This window comes from Opisthocomus hoazin, chromosome W (genome assembly GCF_030867145.1).
Source record: "Opisthocomus hoazin isolate bOpiHoa1 chromosome W, bOpiHoa1.hap1, whole genome shotgun sequence".
NCBI lineage: Eukaryota > Metazoa > Chordata > Aves > Opisthocomiformes > Opisthocomidae > Opisthocomus > Opisthocomus hoazin.
The window spans coordinates 48,467,428-48,491,300 of NC_134453.1; the positions used below are offsets into that span (position 1 = coordinate 48,467,428).

At 46.0% G+C, this 23,873-nt stretch overlaps 1 protein-coding gene across 8 annotated transcripts in view; it reads left to right on the forward strand.

Annotated features, from left to right (window-relative positions):
• The window catches only part of LOC142365612 (single-stranded DNA-binding protein 2-like), a 270,478-nt gene that overhangs the window by 223,335 nt on the left and 23,270 nt on the right, over positions 1-23,873 (forward strand). For all 8 annotated transcript variants that reach the window (XM_075446555.1, XM_075446549.1, XM_075446550.1 and 5 more), the window contains 2 exons: positions 1,367-1,415; positions 4,765-4,800. In XM_075446555.1, coding sequence (XP_075302670.1) covers positions 1,367-1,415; positions 4,765-4,800 — 85 coding nt within the window. The remainder of the gene's footprint in view (positions 1-1,366; positions 1,416-4,764; positions 4,801-23,873) is intronic.

The following is a 23,873-nucleotide window of genomic DNA, read 5'->3' on the forward strand; positions in this document are numbered from 1 at the left end:
CAGATAAGATTAAGAAAGTTAACATAACAGCAAGAGCTATGAGGAAAACCTGCTCTGTCAGGAAAGGAGTTTTTTCCTTTTTCCTTTCCCTCATTCTGCTTTTAGTATCTGTCTGATGTTTAGTCTGAGTTAGCTTTATCAAAGACTTCTTTTGACTGTTGTATTCTTCTCCCACCTGCTAGGAAATTGCCACTTAATCATAAATATACCATTTGGGCAAAGTGTAACAAAAGAATGTCTGAAAAGTCTGAAATTTCCATTTTGCCTGCTGTATGGTAAATTTCATGCTTATGTGATTACGGTGGAGATAATATAGCCTAAGTCAAGTAGCAAATTAATTTTAGATACATATCTAAATATATACTTAAAATGTATGTATAAAATGACATGTTTTCAATTTTTAATGTATAAAATATATAAATATATCGCTATATAAATATAGTTATTATTCTTCTTAGATATATATTACAGCAAATGGCTTGTTTTTCTTAAAAATAGTTTTAATCAAAACATTTATAAGGAACTAGCATTACTTTTACTAATGAAACCTTTCTATACTTGCAGTATTCTAGACCCATACTCAATAAATGTTTGCTACAATCTTTCAGGAAGGTATTTAATTATGTAAGCAAGAGTACATTTCTATGGTTGAAATTGTACTAACAGTTTAGTACCTTTCTGCTTTGGTCTATATTGTAAATAGACTTTTGTGGAATGTGATACTTCATCCAAATATTTTTTAAAATGTAAACAAAGTACAAACAAAAATACTCTTCATGAGAACTTGAAGAATTTTGCAACTTGTGTTTTACTCTCTTTAAAACTTCTGTGCCACAATAAAACAATATATCTATGTAACATAGTGTTAAATTCTCCCTGAACAAGAAGAAAGCACTATAAGAGGCACAAATTAGCAGTGTCTTTCAAATTGTTCCATGAACATGATAGGGGAATATCTGATGCTTCCTAAATCTGCAAGTGTTCTGACACTGATGCAAAACTATATCTGACAGCGTGGCTACTGATAAAAGACTTGTTATGATACAGTTCTAGAAGGTAGTGTCCTGAAAAGGCTATAAAATGAGTTAGGAACTGAAATGTCTTAAATGTAAATGGCAAAGTTCTAATAATAAATAAATTATCTTTAATCATCTCGTAAACTGATTAAATGAAGAAGGTAGTGCACCAATGATAATTATGATATACCATTATAACTTGGTGCAGTTATGGTTTATAATCACACTTTATTACAGTTTTAAAAGCTATATCCCAACAATCTGGAAACAGATTGCTTGAAAACATTTGCATCCTCATAACTGGTCAGAAGCTTGTCCTTCTGTTTCTCATCTTTTGTCTTCTGTTACAGGGGTCCAGGTGGTGGTAGACCTTGGCCAAACCCAACCAGTGCCAATTCTGTAAGTAAATATTTAAATATATTAGACATCATCTTAAGGGAACCGTTTTTCATCAATACACTGAAACACAGGAAACAAAGTCTACTTTATTCAACAAATAGAATACTGCATGCTTTATAATTTTTCCCCATTGTATTATGTTCCTTTTAACACTAATGCAGATTAGGTACAGTGAGGACCACGTCTTAACAGAGAACTCATCGACCATTTTTGACTGCAAATATCCAGCTCTGTTCATAATTGCACAACAGCTCTACATCAGTTACAGAACTCCCTTAACATAAAAGTTTTCCTGGAGTATATTTAAAATATATTTTAGTTTCACAGAATCACAGAATCACAGAATAGTAGGGGTTAGAAGGGACCACTGTGGGTCATCTAGTCCAACCCCCCTGCTGAAGCAGGGTCACCTACAGCAGGCTGCACAGGACCTTGTCCAGGCGGGTCTTGAATATCTCCAGAGAAGGAGACTCCACAATCTCCCTGGGCAGCCTGTTCCAGGGCTCCGTCACCCTCAGAGGGAAGAAGTTCTTCGTCATGTTCAGACGGAACTTCCTATGCCTCAGTTTGTGCCCATTGCCCCTTGTCCTGTCATGGGGCACCACTGAAAAGAGCTTGGCCCCATCCTCCTGACACCCACCCTTCAGATATTTATAAGCATTTATAAGGTCCCCTCGCAGCCTTCTCTTCTTCAGGCTGAACAAGCCCAGCTCCCTCATCCTCTCCTCGTAGGGGAGATGTTCCAGTCCCCTCATCATCCTTGTAGCCCTCCGCTGGACTCTCTCCAGTAGCTCCTCATCTTTCTTGAAGTGGGGAGCCCAGAACTGGACACAGTACTCCAGATGGGGCCTCACCAGGGCAGTGTAGAGGGGAAGGAGAACCTCCCTCGTCCTGCTGGCCACATTCTTCTTGATGCACCCCAGGATCCCATTGGCTTTCTTGGCAGCCAGGGCACACTGCTGGCTCATGGTTAACCTGTCGTCCACCAGGACACCCAGGTCCCTCTCCCCAGAGCTGCACTCCAGCAGGTCCGTCCCAAGCCTGTGCTGGTGCATGGGGTTGTTCCTCCCCAGGTGCAGGACCCTGCACTTGCTTTTGTTGAACCTCATCAGGTTCCTCTCTGCCCAGCTTTCCAGCCTATCCAGGTCACGCTGAATGGCAGCACAGCCTTCCGGTGTGTCTACCACACCTCCCAGTTTGGTGTCATCAGCAAACTTGCTGAGGGTACATTCTAACTCTTCATCCAGGTCGTTGATGAAGAAGTTAAACAAGACTGGGCCCAGTACTGACCCCTGGGGGACACCACTTGTTACCAGCCTCCAACTAGACTCAGCGCCGCTGATGACAACCCTCTGAGTTCTGCCATTCAGCCAGTTCTCTATCCACTTCACCGACCACTCATCCAGCCCACACTTCCTCAGCTTCCCTAGGAGGATATCATGGGAGACTGTGTCGAAAGCCTTGCTGAAGTCCAGGTAGACAACATCCACGGCTCTCACCTCATCTACCCAGCCAGTCATGTCATCGTAGAAAGCTATTAGATTGGTCGGGCATGATTTCCCCTTGGTGAATCCATGCTGACTACTCCCGATAACCTTCTTTTCCTCCACTTGCTTGATGATGGCCTCCAGGATAAGCTGCTCCATCACCTTTCCCGGGATGGAGGTGAGGCTGACCGGCCTGTAGTTCCCTGGGTCCTCCTTCTTGCCCTTTTTGAAGATTGGAGTGACATTGGCCTTTCTCCAGTCCTCGGGCACCTCTCCTGTCCTCCAGGACCTCTCAAAGATGATGGAGAGTGGCTCAGCAATGACATCCGCCAGCTCCCTCAGCACTCGTGGGTGCATTCCATCGGGGCCCATGGATTTGTGGACGTCCAGATCGCTTAAGCGATCCCTCCTTTAGTGCAAGTAAGAAGAGTTAGGTCAATACTGTCTGGCTAGCAAGCTCTACAGAAATCATAGTTTGAGAAGATTTATCCTAATGTGCGCTTACATATTTTACATAACAAAGGCACATTTACTCCTGTTAACTAGGGAACATAGAATCATAGACCAAATGCTTGCAAGACATCAGCATTTGCAGTTGGATAAGATGGGTCTAGCTTGCCAGATGCTATTCGTTCATTTTGATATTCTCAGTTTTGATTTTTTATTTCTACTGAATTATAATCAGGAAAAAGAAGAGCTGAAACTCTTCCTCTGTTTATTTTTGCATGCACTCAACTAAAATGGGCATTAGGGTATTTTTCAACTCATAGTTGAAACATTTTCATTCTATGAAATTAATTGAGAAGTCCAGTACTAGATATATTTGTAAAAATTAGTTGGCCGACAAGTTGTCTACAACCATGGAAAATGCTTATTCGACAAAATAATTTTGTTATTTCTCAACTGAGTTTCTTAAGTCTTACCCCATCCTTTTATAATGGTATTAGTCCCTGCTCCTTCAGAGAGAATCATCACAAAGACTATTTCATAAAGAAGAAAACCAGATTATTTGCAGGCAACTGCTTTTCTCTAAATATCCTTTGTAACAAATACCAAAATTAAATTTAAAATTAAATTAGGACACTGTCCTTTTAAAAAAAAAAAGAAAGAATAAGGCAAAGAAATAAAATTAGTATCTTCTCAGTTGAAAGAAATGGAGAGAGATGCTTTTCCTTTTATAGTCTGGATTTTAATCAAGATTCTGTATATATAAGAACATAGAAATTTAGTCCCTGTTAGGTATGACTGAAGTCCTGTTGACTTAAATGCAAGTATGTGTTACTTAAGCTTAGAACTTTATAAAGCATATTACACTAATAATATTACAACTGAACCTTTTACAAGATTGTAGATCTTTGCAGAGCTTATTGTGCCTCCCACACTACGAATCAGAAGATTCTTGTGACAGACACAAGGACTGGCATTGGTACTAGAGTTTGTAATTCGGTATCTTACAAGAGTGATGTTGACTATTCAACATGCGTGCATCACTTAGTATGAAATAATAGAGAACAGATATCAGACCTCAACTTGCATACATTTAAGTATGTGAATTATGTTATTCCTGTTGATTTCAGTAAAGTGGGTTCCAGGACACAATAATCTTAAACAGAAATATTTTGATTTTAAATATTTGGTGTTAAATTCTGTTTATGACTATATGGCAAGTTTTAGTCTTGAACATACAACAAGCTGTTAAGGTACTGTGTGTTTGTTAATAATAGCATTTTCCCATAATTTTTAACTTTGTCTTTAAAATTAATTATAGAAATATGCTTTAACATATGACTGTCAATAAATGTAGGTATGGATACCATCTCTTTACAGAAGAAATTACTGGTTTGTTTCTGTTGATATTACAGATACCTTATTCTTCAGCATCTCCTGGGAACTATGTAGTAAGTACACTGTTATGTATTTGCTCATTAAAATAGATGTTACATTTTATTTAGGCAAAGAAATCATTGTCCACATAAAGAATCCTTGTGTGTTGGTTGAGAACTGAACATCTGATCCGCAGTTAGCTGTTTTGTCTGCCATCTATGGTGCATATGTTGATATTCATTATTGGAATCATTATCAGTCTGCTCTAAATTGCCCTTAATACTATGTTTTATTTCAGCATATATTTCCATAACCAACAAAATACATTGACTTCAATAATAAAGGACAAAAAGCCCCCAGCTTCTTTGGTGATACAATATTGTGCATGAATTTCTGAACTTCTTCAGGAAAAAAAGCATTTGAAGAATTAGAAGATTTTATCTCCCCAAAGATGTATGAATGTGTCCCTATAGCTAACATTTTAAAGGATACTTTTTTTCTTATAATTACCTTCTAGAGACTTGAAAACATTTTTCCCTCTGTATTCTGTTTTGGTTTTATTTCATAAATGTTGTCTTAATTTATTATGGATTAATTGATATTCTTTTTTACTTAGCATTAAGTGTCATTCAACCCCAGGTGACATGTGCTGCACAAATCCTTTGTGCAGCACAACACAGACCTGAAGGCACAGCATGGTGCGGCACAGTGCAGGCCTAGGCCTACTCACGTTAACTGTTACGTGGATCACTAACTCCTTGATGTACAGTGGTCTCCCGGTCAGGATCACTATTTTCCGCCCCTTGATCCACATATAGTTTACCTTTCTTAAATATGTTACAGATTATATTAGTAAGCGGTTCAGCTAATAGAAAGTTTTTTATACATAAGCTAGTCACTATAAATAATAATAGTACAAGGATAGTGATAAGTAAAACAAATACTGGTTGTGAAAATAACTGCAGAACAGAAATATTAGGACTAGGACTACTGAAGATGTCCTGCCATCGGGCTCCATCCCTCCTTTCGTATCCTGTAAGACAATGGTGGTGCAAATTTCACCAGACAGTTCACTTATTTGTGTAGTAGACAGGAAGGAGCTTTAGTGCAGCCAGTGGGCAGGGGCATCTAACACTTCATGTTTGTTGATACATAGCATGTGGCAAACAAAAGCAGCAGTGTGAGGCTCCACATAAAAGTTCTGCATGAGATAAATCAAAGGCATTATTTTATGTACAGCATATGTTGAGGCACATAATGAGGTGTGTTTGCCTGCTCCTCTAGGATTAGGTACATGGCCTCTCGTCCCTTTTCCAGGATCTCTGCAGGGATGAATTTCCCTTGAGGAGTCCGGTACATGCAGTTGCCTCTAACTCGCAGTGAGTTGTGAGACTCTGTCAGCATCTCGGATTGTACCTCATAGTGCTGGTGACCTAACAGAAGGTGGTAGGAGGTATAGCCTTGGAAGTATGCTTTATTGTTCAAATTCATTACAGCTTGTTGTAGCACTGTTGGCCAGTTATGCAGAGTGTGAGAAGAACAGCATATGTAACTGTTCCTTCAGTAAGGCATTGGTCTGCTTAACTAGGCCAACTCCCCTGGGATGATGGGGTGTGTGGTATATCCAGTGTACTTTGTGCTCAGCATCCTGATGTTGAACCTTTTGGCCTGTAAAATGAGACTGGATACAGGTGGGTGGGGCCTATGCACTAATCACAGGCCTTTCAGTGTCCCTTTCTGGTCAGCTTGTGTAGCCAGGGACACAGCAACATAGTATATATGTCAACCATTACCAATATGTACTGTAACTGCCGTGCTTTTAGTAAGGGCCCAATGTAATCTATTTGCCAGGTATAGCCAGGGACAGGGCCTTGTTGAATCTGCCCATTGGGCTGCTGAGGCAACTTTTTATCTTTCAGTACCTTAGAGACTGCACACCGCTGCACTAGCTCCTGAATGGCTTCCCAGGTACATGAGAGGCCCCAACTTTGGGTCCATCTATATGTACCATTGACACCCAGGTGCCCAGATTTTTCATGGCTCTATTTGCCAAGGGCTTCTTCATCAGGTAATCGAGCATCAGGGGATGGGATATCAGGAGGTAAAGTAGCACTATTAATTTGAGCTAATCGATCATCTGTGGCATTGTACTCCCACCCCTCCCTGACACCCCAGGTGGCATGGATATCAAGATGTTGAACCCACAGGTTCAAATTCACACATTTCTGGACTATTTCCATAAGTCCTGACCCCACAATGTTTTCCTGTGTGTTGTCCAATTGTCTGCTTGCTGCTAACTAACCCATGCAGTTAATCCCTTATATGCCACCCAGGAGTTGATATATTTATACATAGCTCAGGACTGGGGGTGTCTTCTAATATCATGAGAACAGCCATTAGTTCTGCATACTAAGTGTTACCCCTCTTGCCTTGTCGAGTCAAAGAGATTTGCTTGGCAGAATTAGAAGTGACAGTCTTCCACCACCTCTCCCCCTTAATATGTCTTGCTGATCCATCCATGAACCAGGCACGCTGTCGCTGCTCAGGAGTGAGGTGTTTGTGTGGTGGGGCTTCCTGAAAACAGACAGAGGGTAGTGACTCCAAACTAGGTTGAGATACAGTTGTCAATTCTAGTTGGGCTATTTTTTCCTGCAAGACACTGATTTTGCCTGCATGGGAATACACCATTTCCCTTTTACAGTGCTGGACTATTGTGTGTTTCCAATTCTATAGTTTGTATCATTAAACAAAACCCACTGCAATATAGACAATCCCACATTCAGAGTAACAGTCTCTCCCCCAGTGACTCAATCAGTTTCTACTAAAACGCGATATGCAGCCAGTAGTTGTTTTACAAAAGGCATGTAGTTCTGTGCAGAGGGGGGAGCCGATGTGACCAGAAGCCAAGTGGGATTCACCTCCCTTCACCTTTTTGCCACAAGCTCCAATGTGCTAGCAATATTATTGTCTCACAAATGGAGTTCATTACCCAGTATGCAACATCCAATATGCACACGGAGCTGAGATATCAGTTTATTTCATGTCTGCACAGAGATGGGTGCTAGGTGGCAACTCCACAAAGCTAGCACACCTGCTTACAATCACATTGCATATTTATACAGTTAAAAATGTCAGTTCCGCCTATTAGGCATACCCTCCTAACGATGATTGGTTAGTTCTCTTCCCACTTCAGTTTAAAGATACAGTACTCCAGGGTCTCCAACTCAAGGGGTGTGATTTTTAGTATTATAATGAGGATAGTTCTTTTAAGGGCACTCTTTATCATTCTTCTGCTGTTAGTTCCAAACTGCTCAAAAATCTTAGCTTACATGTTCTTCCAAGATATACTTCGTTCCCAAGGACGGTAGTTCCTGATTAGATGCTCCTGTATCAGCCACTCTTGTCAACATCTGGGCCTTCTGTTAATCCTAGACTACACATTCTAGCTAAATAATTAGCTCAGAATAACCTTCTGTGCATACTTGTATAATGCTAAGTTCAACAGACTACAATATCATCTCCTGAAACTAGGACTTCCAGCTCAAAAGGTTTGTAAGGTTGCTTAGGACCCAGTGCAACAACATAGGAGACAGTATGCTTAGATGGTTTGAAAGCTCTTTTTTCACCTTCCTCCCATACAAACCGGTTCCTCTTTTTTGCTACATTATGCAGGGGTTTTAAAATCTGTGTTGTGTGGGATAAACTGGCCGGTACCCCAATATTCCTACAAAGCACTACACATCAACCTTGCTTTGGGGCTCAGCTATATGAAGTACTGTTTGTTTTGCAGCTTCAGGCAAAATCCAGCAGGGTCCTTGCCAGATGAAGCCTCAAAATCTTACTCCAGCTGCCGGCCCTTGTGCTTCTTCTGGATTGACTTCCCAACCATTACCCCCTCATGATGTTCATGACACTGCTCAGTGTCTCTCCAACATCCTGCTCCGTGGGTCCAGTCAGCAGGATGTCATCAATGTAATGGAACAATCGACACTGGGGGCAGGCTGTGCTCCTCCAAATGCTGAGCCACAATCCTGTGACAAATCGTGGGGCTATGCAGGTATCTCTGGGGTAGCACTATAAAGGTGTACTGCTTGCCTTCCCAGGAAAAGGTGTCACCATTTAAAGCAGGGCACCAATAAACTGAGTGACAGACGCACTCTATTAATCCCCACCCTCCTACCAGAGGAAGGGAAAAGGAAGAAAAAGGAGAAAAACTTACAAATTGAATATAAAAAAGTTTTACTAATAAAACTAAGAATACTAATAACATAAATAAAAAGAAAAATAATGCAAAATAAACAAAACCAATACTGAGTTTCCCAGAGCTGGGTGCCGGGGGGTGCTGACATCCCACCAGCAGCTGCCAGACAGCACCAGGAAGTCCAGGACTGGCCTCAGCAGTAGACGGGAACTGGACTCAGGAATGCACGGATCAGAATCTGGATCAGGATCACAGGCAGAACAATGAGCAGGGTCCTCTTCAAAAGCCGTCCATGGACAAAGAGAGCGAGGCCCCAGCATTAAACTGAGTATAACATACATGGCATGGAATACCTCGTTGGTCAATATCGGGTCACCTGTTCTGTCTGCCCCTCCCTGCAAGTGCGACCCTTTCCAACTCCTCACTTGCAGGATCCAAAAGATCTGTAGGTGACCTTGGCTTCTATAGTAATAATTATAGACAGGGGCCTTTTTCTCCATTCCTTTCCTACCATTGTCTCAGTATAACTATAAACATTAGGTGTTATCAGCTTTGGAGTGGACATTGTCTGTAAAATATGCAGCCAGCTTCAAAAAATGCTGTAAGGAAGATTCACTAAATCATAGAATCATAGGTTGGAAAAGACCTCTAAGATCATCGAGTCCAACCATCCACCCAACAACACAAGGCCTACTAAACCATATCCCATAGTGCCACATCTACACATTTTTTAAACACCTCCAGGGATGGGGACTCCACCACCTCCCTGGGCAGACTGGTCCAATGACTGATTTCCAAATATTTAATCTAAACCTCCCCTGACGCAACTTGAGACCATTGCCTCTCATCCTATCGCTAGTTACCTGGGAGAAGAGACCAACACCTGCCTCACTACAACCTCCTTTCAGGTAGCTGCAGAGAGCAATAAGGTCCCCCCTCAGCCTCCTCTTCTCCAGGCTAAACAGCCCCAGCTCCCTCAGTCACTCCTCATAAGACTTGTTCTCCAGACCCCTCACCAGCCTCGTTGCCCTTCTCTGGACACACTCAAGAACCTCAATGTCCTTCTTGTAGTGAGGGGCCCAAAAGTGAACACAGTACTTGAGGTGCGGCCTCACAAGTGCCGAGTACAGGGGCACGATCACCTCCCTACTCCTGCTGGCCACACTATTCCTGATACAAGCCAGGATGCCATTGGCCTCCTTGGCCACCTGGGCACACTGCTGAATCATGTTCAGCCAGCTGTCGACCAACACCCCAAGGTCCTTTTCCACTGGGCAGCTTTCCAGCCACTCCTCCCCAAGCCTGTAGCATTGCATGGGGTTGTTGTGACCCAAGTGCAGGACCCGGCATTTGGCCTTGTTGAGCCTCATACAGTTGGCCTCGGCCCACTGATCCAGTCTGTCCATATCCCTCTGCAGAGCCTTTCTACACTCGAGCAGATTGACACTCCCCCCCCCCCCAGCTTGGTGTCATCTGCAAACTTACTGAGGGAGCACTCAATCACCTCATCCAGATCATTGATAAAGATGTTAAACAGAACTGGCCTCAATTCTGATTCCTTGGGGACACCACTTGTGACTGGCCGCCATCTGGATTTAACTCCATTCACGACCACTCTCTGGGCTTGGCCATTCAGCCAGTTCTTTATCCAGCAAAGAGTACACCCATCCAAACCATGGGCAGCCAGTTTCTCCAGGAGGATGCTGAGGGAGACAGTGTCAAAGGCCTTGCTAAAGTCCAGGTAGACAACATCCACAGCCTTTCCCTCATCCACTAGGTGGGCCACCTGTTCAAAGAAGGAGATCAGGTTGGTCAAGTAGGACCTGCCTTTCACGAACCCATGCTGGCTGGGCCTGATCCCCTGGGTGTCCTTCACATGCCCGGTGAGCGCACTCAGGATGAATTGCTCCATAATCTTGCCTGGCACTGAGATCAGGCTGACAGGCCTGTAGTTCCTGGGATATCCTCTTTCCGGCCCTTCTTGTAAATGGGTGTCACATTGGCGGTCCTCCAGTTATCTGGGACCTCCCCTGTTAGCCAGGACTGCTGATAGATGACGGAGAGTGGCTTGGCCAGCTCCTCCGCCAGCTCCCTCTTCACTCTTGGGTGGATCCCATCTGGCCCCATAGTCTTGTAAGTATCCAGGTCGTGTAGCAGGTCGTTAACTGCTTCCTCCTGCATTATGGGAGGTTTATTTTGCTCTCTATCCCTGTCTTCCAGCACTGGCGGCTGAATACCCTGGGAATTACCAGTCTGACTATTAAAGACTGAGGCGAAGAAGGCGTTAAGTACCTCAGCCTTTTCCTCATCCTTGTTGGCAATTTGCCCCTTGCATCCAATAAGGGATGGAGACTCTCCTTGGCCCTCTTTTTGTTGTTATTGTATTTGTAAAAACATTTTTTGTTGTCCCTTACAACAGTGGCCAGCCTGAGTTCTAGCTGGGCTTTTGCCTAATTTCCTCTCTGCATGACCTAATGAGACCCCTGTACTCCTCTTGAGTCACCTGCCCTTTCTTCCATAGGTGGTAGACTCTCCTTTTTGTCCTGCGTCCCAGCAAGAGCTCCCTGTTCAGCCAGGCCAGTCGTCTTCCCCGGAGGTTCGTCTTGCAGCATATGGGACAGCCTGCTAAAAGAGAATTGGTTCTGTTTTAACCAAAACCAGGACAAAAGGCAAGGTGTTCCTGCAACTGTTCAGCAATAGGAATGATGAAGGCGGCATTCGCCGAATCAATAACAGCATGTCAGGTGCTTGCCTCCACTTCCAGTGGCTGGAACAGGGTGAAGATGTCCAGCATGACCGCAGCCATGGGAGGGGCAGCTTTGTTCAAAAGCCAGTGATCCATAGTCATATGCCAGGACCCATCTGGTTTCTTTGCAGACCAAATAGGGCTATTAAAAGGTGAATGTGTCTGTCTGATAACTCCAGCTTCTAAAAACCGTTTAATACTTGAGAAATTTCAGCATGACCCCCAGGCAACCAGTATTGTTTTAAGGCTATAGGATGGGGGGTGGGGGGGTGGGGTGGCCCATCACCAGCGCAGTAGGGGAAGTCACAATCCTCCCTACCATAAGTGCCCGGATCTGAGCTGATTGGATACCTAAAGAATATATTCCTCTAGTGGTATAAAAGGTCTTGCCTGCTAACAGATTGTGCCTTATGATATATTCGGGCACTCTCATAATCCATACTTGAGCCAAAACTGATGAGCATCCTTCTAATTGCAATATTAGAGAAACTTGTTGAGCCGGCTCTTCTCCCCCCCCCCCAATACATTAATATTAATCAGTTTATTCCTGGGTAATGGGACAGATTTCCATGAATCAGAGCTACTTCTGCCCCAGTATCCAGCAGGGCCATAACCCATTGCTTATTATGCCAGCTCCAATGTATTACAAGCAGAATGTCAGGGCAGTGGTCATCCCAGCTAGCTCCCTTTATTATCCATACTGGAGAGGGACCACACATTTCCCATTCTTGCTTCCAATGAGAAAGGTCAGGGTATTTAGAGGCAGCTGGAGAGGACTCATCTTCACTGTCGACAGAGGGTGATGTGGATGGGACTGATATCCTGGTGCTCTGCACTTCCCTTTACACCTTCCTCTTTTCTTTTGCTTTTTAATGCAAACTCCACAAATAAGGAGTCGATTTGCCATCTATCTGCTCCCTAGGCACTCATGCCTGCATGAGTGCCAGAAACATCTCTTTCTGCTTAACCTTTCCCTTCAGCTGTTGCATTTGAAATGCATCAGGCTCCAACTCCTCTTTTTCAGTCTGATAATCACCAAGTTGTCCTGGTGATAGAATAACATCCCCCAATGGTCTTCCCACAGCAGCTCCTAGCAAGGAAATTATTGGTCCTTTCAAGGAAAATGGATGCCCTCTAACATGCAGGTTTTCATGCTGGATGCAAAAGGTTCCATATCAGGACTTTACAAGTTATGCAAATACACACGTTGCCATGTGGCTGATTCCCATAAATGCTGATCAGCCTCAGCTACACTTTTCCAGGATTCTGCTTTTCGTCCTGACATGCGGAGAGAAACTTCACAACTCACAGAGAGTTATAAAGTAGGTATGTTTATTGCGGTGCTGGGTGCAAGGGGGATTGTTCCTCCTAACTTGCACACCGAGAACAAAGCACGCACCTCTTTATTACAAAGTTTATCTAAGTAGGCTGGATTATTGTAATTATTTCTGGGAATAGGTGTGATTATTATAATTATTTCTAGGAATTCATTATCATACTCCACTCCTCTTTAGCGCTTGTGCAGTGTTGTCTGGTGCTCGTCTGTGGGGGTCTTTTGGATGAAGGCTCGTAGCCTTCCTCGCTGTGTGCTTTCACCTTTGGCTCAAAAATTCCTGAGTTGTCTGTGTTGGCTGAGTCCCAAACCATAGAACCAGTTTCAGCTAGAGTGTTGCTTCTTACGGACAACAAAGTTCTGGTTGTCAGTCCTTATCAGTCCTTGTTTCTCTTCCTTTGTCTCTCAAGCAGTCCTTGTAAGCTACATTTAAGCTCACAACAGTCCTCGTTAGCAACATTTGAGCTCACAGCAGTCCTTGTTAGCAAGGTTACAAAGAACAGAACTAAATTAAATGACAGTGTTTAACTCTTAACATAGCTGCAGAGCTATATAACAAAATTAAACTAAAGCTATAACAAAATCGAACTAAACGTGAATCTCCCACATCAGTCCCAAATGGTAGCTGAACGATACTCTTCTTTTAAAGCTTCCTGGAGCCATGATCACAGGCAATGGGATACATTACCCTGTGCTCCTCTCAGCTGTTGGGTAGTCATAGGGTTTTGTGAGATGCCACCCAAACACTTTAATTCTTTAGGATTTAAATTTATACTGTTGCCTCCAAAGTCCCATACTCTCAATAGCCAGTGCAAAAGCCTTTCTCTCAGGTTTTGCCAGTATGCTTTTGATAAATCTTGTATCTCAGGCTGTGTAAAATTACAGAATCACAGAATCACAGAATGGTAGGGGTTGGAAGGGACCTCTGTGGGTCATCTAGTCCAACCCTCCTGCCGAAGCAGGGTCACCTACAGTAGGCTGCACAGGACCTTCTCCAGGCGGGTCTTGAATATCTCCAGAGAAGGAGACTCCACAACCTCCCTGGGCAGCCTGTTCCAGGGCTCCGTCACCCTCAGAGGGAAGAAGTTCTTCCTCGGGTTCAGCTGGAGCTTCCTCTGCTTCAGTTTGTGCCCATTGCCCCTTGTCCTGTCGCTGGGCACCACTGAAAAGAGCTTGGCCCCATCCTCCTGACACCCACCCTTCAGATATTTATAAGCATTTATAAGGTCCCCTCGCAGCCTTCTCTTCTTCAGGCTGAACAAGCCCAGCTCCCTCGGCCTCTCCTCGTAGGAAAGATGTTCCAGTCCCCTCACCATCCTCGTAGCCCTCCACTGGACTCTCTCCAGTAGCTCTTCATCTTTCTTGAACTGGGGAGCCCAGAAATGGACAGAGTACTCCAGATGAGGCCTCACTAGGGCAGTGTAGAGGGGAAGGAGAACCTCCCTCGACCTGCTGGCCACACTCCTCCTAATGCACCCCAGGATGCCATTGGCCTTCTTGGCAGCCAGGGCACACTGTTGGCTCATGGTTAACCTGTCGTCCACCAGGACACCCAGGTCCCTCTCTGCAGAGCTGCTCTCCAGCAGGTCCGCCCCAAGCCTGTACTGGTGCATGAGGTTGTTCCTCCCCAGGTGCAGGACCCTGCATTTGCCTTTGTTGAACCTCATCAGGTTCCTCTCTGCCCAACTTTCCAGCCTGTCCAGGTCACGCTGAATGGCAGCACAGCCTTCTGGTGTATCAGCCACTCCTCCCAGTTTGGTGTCATCAGCAAACTTGCTGAGGGTACATTCTAACTCTTCATCCAGGTCGTTGATGAAGAAGTTAAACAAGACTGGGCCCAGTACTGACCCCTGGGGCACACCACTAGTTACAGGCCTCCAACTAGACTCAGCGCCGCTGATGACAACCCTCTGAGTTCTGCCATTCAGCCAGTTCTCAATCCACCTGACCGACCACTCATCCATCCCACACTTCCTCAGCTTCCCTAGGAGGATATTATGGGAGACTGTGTCGAAAGCCTTGCTGAAGTCTAGGTAGACAACATCTGCGGCTCTCCCTTCGTCTACCCAGCCAGTCATGCCATCGTAGAAAGCTATTAGATTGGTCGGGCATGATTTCCCCTTGGTGAATCCATGCTGACTACTCCTGATAACGTTCTTTTCCTCCACTTGCTTGTTGATGACCTCCAGGATAAGCTGCTCCATCCCCTTTCCCGGGATGGAGGTGAGGCTGATCGGCCTGTAGTTCCCTGGGTCCTTACGCACTGAGACAGCCTGTTGGGATGCCCCTGGAGGCCCTTTGCTTTGTGACTCACTAATGGCCAGATGAAATATGGTTGCCACAGTCATCCTCTGACCCCTATGTCCATTTTTTCTCACCGGAGAACCAGGGATCCTTGTCCTACCATTCATCTCTCTGGCGAATAGCTCATACCTCAGCACTGCCCTTCCTGGGCTTCTCCGTGCACCCCTCTCTGCACCGTGAGCACCTACACCACGGCTTGCTGCCCAGAGGCTGCCATGAGGAGCTGTGCCTGCAGCTCATGCAGTTCATTTTGCATCAGCTCTAAATGCCCCCATGTCCATATCAAGCAATGTAGTAACAACCAGACAGCACAAATATTCCTTGCCTTTTCCCTTCCCTAGCCCCTGCTTTCTAAGACAGGATAATGCTTCAGCTGAGGTGGGGCATTCAGACAATTCCTCCTTGCTTTCCCAACCCATTGGTGAAGCTAACTGGGCTAAATATCTTGCAAATGCCCTGCCCCCTGTCCCATCCTGTCCCGTCCCTTCCACCCCCCCCCACCCCCCACCCCCCCCGGCTGCTTGCAGGGCCAGCCAGGCACCCAGTTTCTCTCTTCTTCAGTATTCTTTCTTCTGAATGGCATTTTTCACTGGATCCTGCTGACTATGCAAATGTTTTGCACCAGGAGGTGCTGCTCTATTATGATCCCATTAAGAAAGGCACTCAAACTCTGTAAAGTATAATTAAAAATGCTATTTATTAGAGCTAGCACTGTAAAGAAAGAGAGAATAATATAGACAAATTTATGTCACTTTGGATGCTGGGAACCCTAAGTAGTATAGCATCAAGCGGCCCTCCAACCCATGCACAGCATGCCGTGCAGACCCAGATCCCATCCATGGAAGGGGTACCTCATTTTGGTCATTCAAGCTATTATAGGATTTTCTTAAAAGGAGACAACTCTATTCATCATTTCTACTGGCAAACAGGAAGGGTGTTCGTGTGAGAACTTCTCGTTGCATTTTTAGATAAAGGCAAGGTTAATCACTGGTACCAAGTGGGATCTGCCTGCAGGCTCCTCTTGTACAATGATCCGGCTGAGTTTATCCTGCAGCCAAAGAATTTGTGCAGCGCAACATAGGTCTGAAGGCTGAGGTGTACCTGCAGCAAAGCGCAGTACAGCCCTGGGCCTACTCAGGTTAAATGTTATGTGGATCACTAACTCCTTGATGTACGATGGTCTTCTGGTCAGGATCATTACATAAGCTTAGTGCACAAGTGTTGGCATGGGTTACGGAAATGTTGTAACGATGTGACCCCAATATGAGTATGATCGTTCACCTTTATTAGTCAGCAAAAACAAGGTTTATCTAGCAAAACTATTACAGCATCTGAATGGTTAGACCCCCAATCCATATATAGGCAAAACTACTGCATCTCGTTGTGATTGGTGCAGAGCTGCATCTCGATGTGAAAACAGTGCTGTGGCAGGAAACAACAGCATGGCAGGAAGGAAGTGACAGTGCGGCAGGAAACGGTAATGTTCCCCCTGCTCCAGTGTCCCAAGCTCGTCGCTCTCCCTTCCCAGCAGGGTTCCGTGTCCACCGCTCCCAAGGCTCACCTCCAGATCGGAACCTGGGTTGCTCAACGCACCAAGCTATGTCCCCTCTCGTCCAGCCAGGACTCCACAATTCCCCCTTCTTGTTTTTGAGCAAGCCAGGTTTGCTTCGTCATCTTGGAGAGAGCCTTTTTAAGACAGCTAAAGCAAATACATATTATAATTCCAACAGCAAGTAACACGATACATATGCGCAAAATTTCTATAATTAAACTGTTAAGCCAAGCAGGCAGATTACCAAAGAGTGAGGTGAGCAATCCATCAAAGAATCCCTGGTTTTGTTGTGCTTGATTGGCACGCTGTTCGAGCCATTGTAATGGCTTGTGGATGGACTTACTATGATCAGACAAATTCATACAGCACATGCCTTCAAAATCCTCACAGCCATGTCCCTGGGCCAGCAGTAAAAAATCAATTGCGGCTCTATTTTGCAATACCGCATGTCGTAGACTACTCTGATCTTCTAGCAGGGATTGCAAGACTTTTGTGGTAACACTGGCTTGCTTCTCTGCCCAGCATGCCAATTTCTCTAGCTGATTTAACGCTGCACCGGCGGCGGCACCGGGCACCAATAATGCCATAAATACTCGCTCGGTGGTACTTGGGAGAGTGAATTGATCATCGCAGTTAGGAGGAAGACCCGTAACACCTCGCTTGGGACGAGTTGTTACCTTCTTCCACCACTGTCGATCTGGAGCTAGCAATGTCAGCTGACCTAAGTAACACGGGCCACCATAGACGTTGCGAGGAATTCCTTGCCATGCCCTGTCGCCACAGATTAAAAACACGTCAGGAGGCAAGGCTTTAGGCGTAGCATTATTCCACAAGGGAAAACCACCTTCCATCCCGTAGGCGCCCAAACTTTGGGGGCTTCTTTTGTTCGTGTCATTGGTACCACAGAAGGTGACAGCTCTAGAGTGGCCCTGATAGTTATAATAAGAAGCAATTGGAGTGACATTGGCCCACCCTGACTGGTTGAAGAAATGGCGATGGTTAGGCCTAGCAATAGCAGGCCCTGCAAATACAAAACAAGTTTGAGTCCAGTTTTTGGTCGTATTACCAATCCTCATCGATCCTAGCAAGTTCAGCTCTTGAGGATCCCAGGGCAATGTGCGATTCAGACCTTGTATGAGCTTGGCACTGCAACTACTCACCTGAATCTCCTTTGTACATCTGCCTGCACTATAATTAGCAAAATGAGTAACATTGTAACTAGGTACCCCTATTAGACAGGTGCGAAAAGGTTCTGTTGCAGAAGCAAGAGACAAACAAAATGCTGATTGGCCCGTTTTGTTCGCCCAGGTAACCCATAGGTTTTGTCGGGGCTCCATGCGATAAAGGGTTTCTTCGCCTACTATAATCTGACAACATGTAAAGAGTACGGCTAACAGGGTAACCACTCGTTTCCCTGCCATTCCCTTCAGAGCTGATGTAAGCATCGCACTCTCGTCTTTCCCCCTCCGCTTTGGGGACGGTCCAAACAGCAAGCACTAGCTTACTTTGGCTATATTAAAAGAGCTACTTACCCTTACGGTTTTAACTCTCTGGTTTGCTAACCTTACTTACTTCAAGCGGCTACAGAGATAAGCATCGCTTCCTTCTGTCTTTGTGACAATTAAAGCGCGAGCTACACTGCGCCCTATTAAAGGCACTGATCACACCGATGCTTTGCAAATGATATTCGCCGCCGCCGCTATGGTTAGCAAGTGTAACAATTACATAAAACCCGAGGCTTACAGATCTTACAAAACATCACAGGTGGTATTGGTGACAAGTACCTCCTGGTAACCACTCATATACTCTTCCCTCTATTCAGGTTATTTCTACTTGATTGCTCTGCTCGTGAGAGTCTGCTTGTTGCTCCTCGGCTAACTTGTCTTGCTGATTCAAAGCAGGCTTCACGGCTCGGCTAGGCACCCAGACTGGACCGCGATCTGTGGAAACACACATATACCCTCGACCGTTAAATATCACTGGTACGGGTCCAGCCCACTCTCCAGTAGTTGGGTCTCTATAGATCACTTTAAACCGTGGTAAAGTCGTTGCACTATTGAATTTTAAGTTCTGGTGATGCACCACAACAGGCGGTGCCTCCTGATCACCCATAAGGCACAAATAGTTCAAAGTAAAAAGAACTCGATGCAACCTCGGTTGCGCTTCTGTTTCAACCCCTCGCTGTTTATCTAAGCAGTCTTTCAGCACACTATGAGTGCGCTCTATGAGGCCTTGCCCTGTCAGAGAATGCGCAATTCCCGTGGTTGTCCTGGGTTTGGCCAGGACAGGGTTAATTTTCACCGGACTCCAGGAAGGGGCACTGCCGGGGGGTGGGGGCTGACCCCACCTGGCCAAACAGAGCAGGGTATTCCATACCATGTGTCGTCACGCTGGGTTCTGGTGGGGGGGGGCAGCGCGGCGGGAACTCGCTCGCTGCTCGGGAGCGTGCGGCGCCGGTGCGGTCCGAGAGAGAGGGTCTGTTTTTGTCATGTTTTCTCCTTATCTGTATCACTGTTGTTCCCGTTTCCCTCTGTTTGCTGTTCTGTTGAACTGCCCTTATCCCGACCCACCAGTTTCTGCCTGTTTCTTTTCATTCTCCTCCGCATGCCGGCGGGGGGAGGGGCGGCTGCGTGGCGCTTCTGTTGCCGGCGGCAGCCGAAACCAAAACAGTGGTGTGCTTAATTCCCCATGTCAACAAGAATGATCTCAGCTTTTGACTGACATAGTCAGGTCCATTATCGGTCTTAATTTCTTCAGGGACCCCCAGTACTGCGAAACACGAAAGCAGATGTTTACAAACATGTTGCGCTTTCTCCCCAGGTAAAGCAGTGGCCCATATCATTTTCAAAAAGGTGTCTATTGTGACATGCACGTACTTCAGTCGCCCAAATTCGGAGAAGTGCGTGACGTCCATCTGCCACAGCGCAAGTGCCTGCAGCCCTTTTGGATTTACCCCTTGGCCTATACCTGGTCGTTGATTTCCACACTTAGGACAGGCCTGTACAATATAATGAGCCTCATTGTCTGTCAGCCCAAATTGCCTTCGCAGACCTCTTGCATTTTGTTGAAAATTCTTATCACTCTGTCTGGCCTGCTGAAACTTGTCTACTGGAGGCATAGGGCATGCGGGACTGACTAAGTTGTCAGCAATTTGATTGCCGTGTCCTAGTCCCAGATCCCATTGGTGGCTACGTACATGAATGACGCAACAAGGTACGGCCCGTTGAGACAGTACGGTCCGCAACTGGATAAACAGCTTGCCTAATCTAGGATTGACTGCCTCCCTAAGCAAGGCATCCGGTATTCGAGGCACTATCCCGGCTACACAAAGGGAGTCAGTTACAACATTGAAAGGCTCATTTAGCCAATTAGTTAAAGCCCAGACCACGGCAGTCAGCTCTAAAATTTGCAGCAAATCTCCATCCTGTCCTTGTATCATATGATGACACCACTGGCCCCCTTCTTGCCAAACACAAACTGCCTTACGCAGCCTCCTGCCTACATCTGTATACACTGTAATTCCTTCGGCCAGCGGCTTCTCCTGAATTCTGGACTTCTGAAGCCATAGATTACGCTTCAAGAACTGCCACAATCTCCCTTTCGGCTGTCGGGAATGTATCCTCCCACCATAGCCTAATAGAGCTTCCTGTATGGGTAGAGCATGCCTCAACCACCATTCCTAATCTGCTGCTTTGACCGGTATACTGATATCCTGCGGCTCTTCCCCTGCTATTTCCACTATCCTCGTCCTGCCTTTTCTGATTAGCTCCCCCACAGCTTCTGATCGTGTCTGTGTACTAGTCTTCGGCTGCACACTTAAAAACACCCATTCTAGTATGTAAAATGGATCATCGCCCCTAATAGGCTTGTCAGTGGCAAAATCAGGACTATTCAATGATGCTGTACAGGAATGAGTCTCCCCCTTCTTGTTTTGCCACTGACAAACAAGGGCATATGGTGACTCGGCAGGGTTACAAATAAGCAAGGAAACAGGTAGGGTTAGCAATCGCCTAGCAGTCCAAACTGTTTGAAGCTTCTGTACGATGTGTTGCAAAGCTGCTTGCTGCGTCTGTGATAGGGTGACTGCTGTGCTGGGATGCGAGCCACGTAGTAGTAATGTCAATGGTGCAATGTCAGCATTGGAAATACCAGCACAGTTGCGCATCCACTGGATATCTCCAAGCAAAGTCTGTACATCAGTCAACGTGCGCAAATTTGTCACTAACTCCACCTTTTGTGGTTGGATCTTAGCGTCAGAGATGCGCCACCCCAAATACTTCCATGGTGCAGATCGCTGAACCTTTTCTGGGGCAACAACAAGGCCCTTGCTGGCTAAAACAGTACTCAGCTGCGTCAAGGAATCGTCACTGAATGCTTCCTGTTGATAGCAGAGGATGTCATCCATATAATGATAAATAATCGTATTCGGCCATTGCTCCCTGAGTGGAGCTAAGGCCCAAGCCACATAAAGTTGACACAGCGTGGGTGAGTTTCTCATGCCTTGTGGCAAGACAACCCACTCATATCGCTCTGAAGGTGCTGCTTTGTTGGTCACCGGTATCGAAAAGGCAAACCATTGAGTGTCTCGCGGATGTAAAGGTATAGTGAAAAAAGTGTTTTTTAGGTCAACAATGATCACGTGCCAACCCAACGGAAGCATAGCAGGTGATGGCATTCCAGGCTGTACGGCTCCCATGGGTTGCATCTGCTCATTAATCTTACGTAGGTCGTGTAAGAGGCGCCATTTGCCGCTCTTTTTCAGAATGACGAAAATGGGGGTATTCCATGGGCTGACTGAAGGCTTGATGTGGCCTGCAGCGAGTTGCTCTGCTACCAATTGCCTTGTTATTTGCAGTCGCTCTTCTGTCATGGGCCACTGGTCAACCCACACGGGTTCGTTGGAAAGCCAGGTTAGCGGTGGGTTGGGCGACTGCTCGCCAGTGCCCTTAACTAAAAAGGGGTAGTAGTTAGTACAAGTCCAATTTGACTCAAAACGTCGCGCCCAATTAGGGCTGGAAGAGTTTCGGGGCAGCTGCATGACATAGACCTTTAAACTGACCTCCTGCCCTTCAGGAAAGGTTATTTGCACAGGGTATTGGCTCATCATGGGAGCGGAGTGTCCCCCCACACCTGCGATAGCCGTTGTGGGAACACTTAGTGGCCACTCCTCCGGCCAAACACCCGTACTTACGATTGTGATGTCAGCTCCGGTGTCTAGCATGGCATAGATTTGTACTGATGCATTTTTCTGACTCAACACCACACGCATATTAGGCCGGTGGTCCATCTTCGTAGTAAAACAAACTGTAGGGTCTGTGGAACCAAGACTTCGGTTTTCACGGGAAGTCTTTGCTAAAGAATGGTCGATTGAGCTGCCTATCACTAGGATCTGCGCTATCTTACTGCCTTTTGGAACAAACAAAGGAGGACAAAGAGTATGGACCATAATATGAATCTGGTCCGCATAGTTTGCATCAGTAACCTTAGGAACAATTAGTAGTCCCTTAATGCCAGCAGAAGAACGTCCCACTAAAAGTCCTTTCATTCTGCCGTTTGAATTAATCCTTGGCTCGACCGCATTGCTAGGGATCTCATGTACGGTCGTGTCGTTAAGGACGACGTCTATTGTGGTTTCCAAGTCGATTCCCAAGCTGCCTCTGGTTGCGGCTTGAGGCTGTTGTGAAAAACTCTTGCTTTGCTCGGAGGATTCATTTGTTTCCACACGCGGCCTCTGTCCGCACTCCTCCTCTCGTTTCCCGAACATACTTTTGTGGCATGGGTATCATTTTGACAGTTCTCACACCAGACGGCACTACGGCAGCAACATCTGACGTGCCCCTTTTCCCCCCACCGATAGCAAATACGGCGGACTGACGATTGCACCTGCAGAGGACTGTTTTGTTGCACTGCAGCTGCAAGTGGCTGGACAACTTCTCTGATCGCGCCTTGCACGGCAGCAGCGACCGTCGCCTGTTGCTTTTGTTCTCCAGCCCTCTCGACCCTGGACAGCATGTCTTCAACTCCCGCCCCTCTCGGCAGACTTGCCAGAAGCTGTTTTGTAGCCTTATTGGCATTGTCAAAGGCTAGCACACGAAACATTTGCTGCTTGCTTTCCTCATTTAAATCTGGATGATTCATTAACGCATTATACAGCCGGTTGATGAAGTTGCTGTAAGTTTCAGTGGCTCCTTGCACTACGGTTCCGAAAGATGGAGCGGACGAACCAGGCAGTGCAAAGAAAGCTTCCAGGGCAAGACATGCTGACAATTGAAGCACATGGGCGGGGAAGGTCAATTGCCATTCCAGGCTAGCATAAATTCCTTGTCCGGTAAGTGTGTCCACTGTTACTCCATGATAAGGATCTTGCTGGTCCCGATGGCGCATCGCCTCATCCATAGCCCGTTGTGCCCACGCCGCTCCCCACAACAAGAACTGAGTAGGGGTGAGTAACAATTGCATTGAACTTCGACAGTCATGTGGACACATCAGGTCAGCGGAGTAAATCCAGGTAACAATTTGTCGAGTGGCCTCAGACTTCACCCCATATTGTGTTATGGTGCTACGGGCCTGTTGCAAAATCTTCCAGTCATGTGGTTCCCATTTGCTTTGTCCATTAACCTGTACCACAGGACAGGCTAAGGCTTGTGTACCTCCCATACCTGCGGCAACGTTCCACTGTCCATCTAGGATGGCACCTCTTATAACACCGCTCCAGCGGGCAGGTGTGATCGGTGCCGGAGGCCCAACTAAACATTTCGGAGAGGAAGCCTCATTGTCCCGGTGGGGGGGGTTGGCAACGATTGACATATGCTGGAACTGCAAGCTCATGTCTTGAAGATGCTGCAAAACTGACTGCAAAAGATCGCACGCTTTTTTTCCTTGCAATTCGTTCTGGCTGCCATCAGAGGGCGTCGGGAGTGGAGACGCCTGGCTGGAAGATGGCAAGGGTGGATAGAGAGGAGGGGCCGATGTTGCAGACCGCGCCCCAGGAGGGGCCGATGTCGTAAGCCG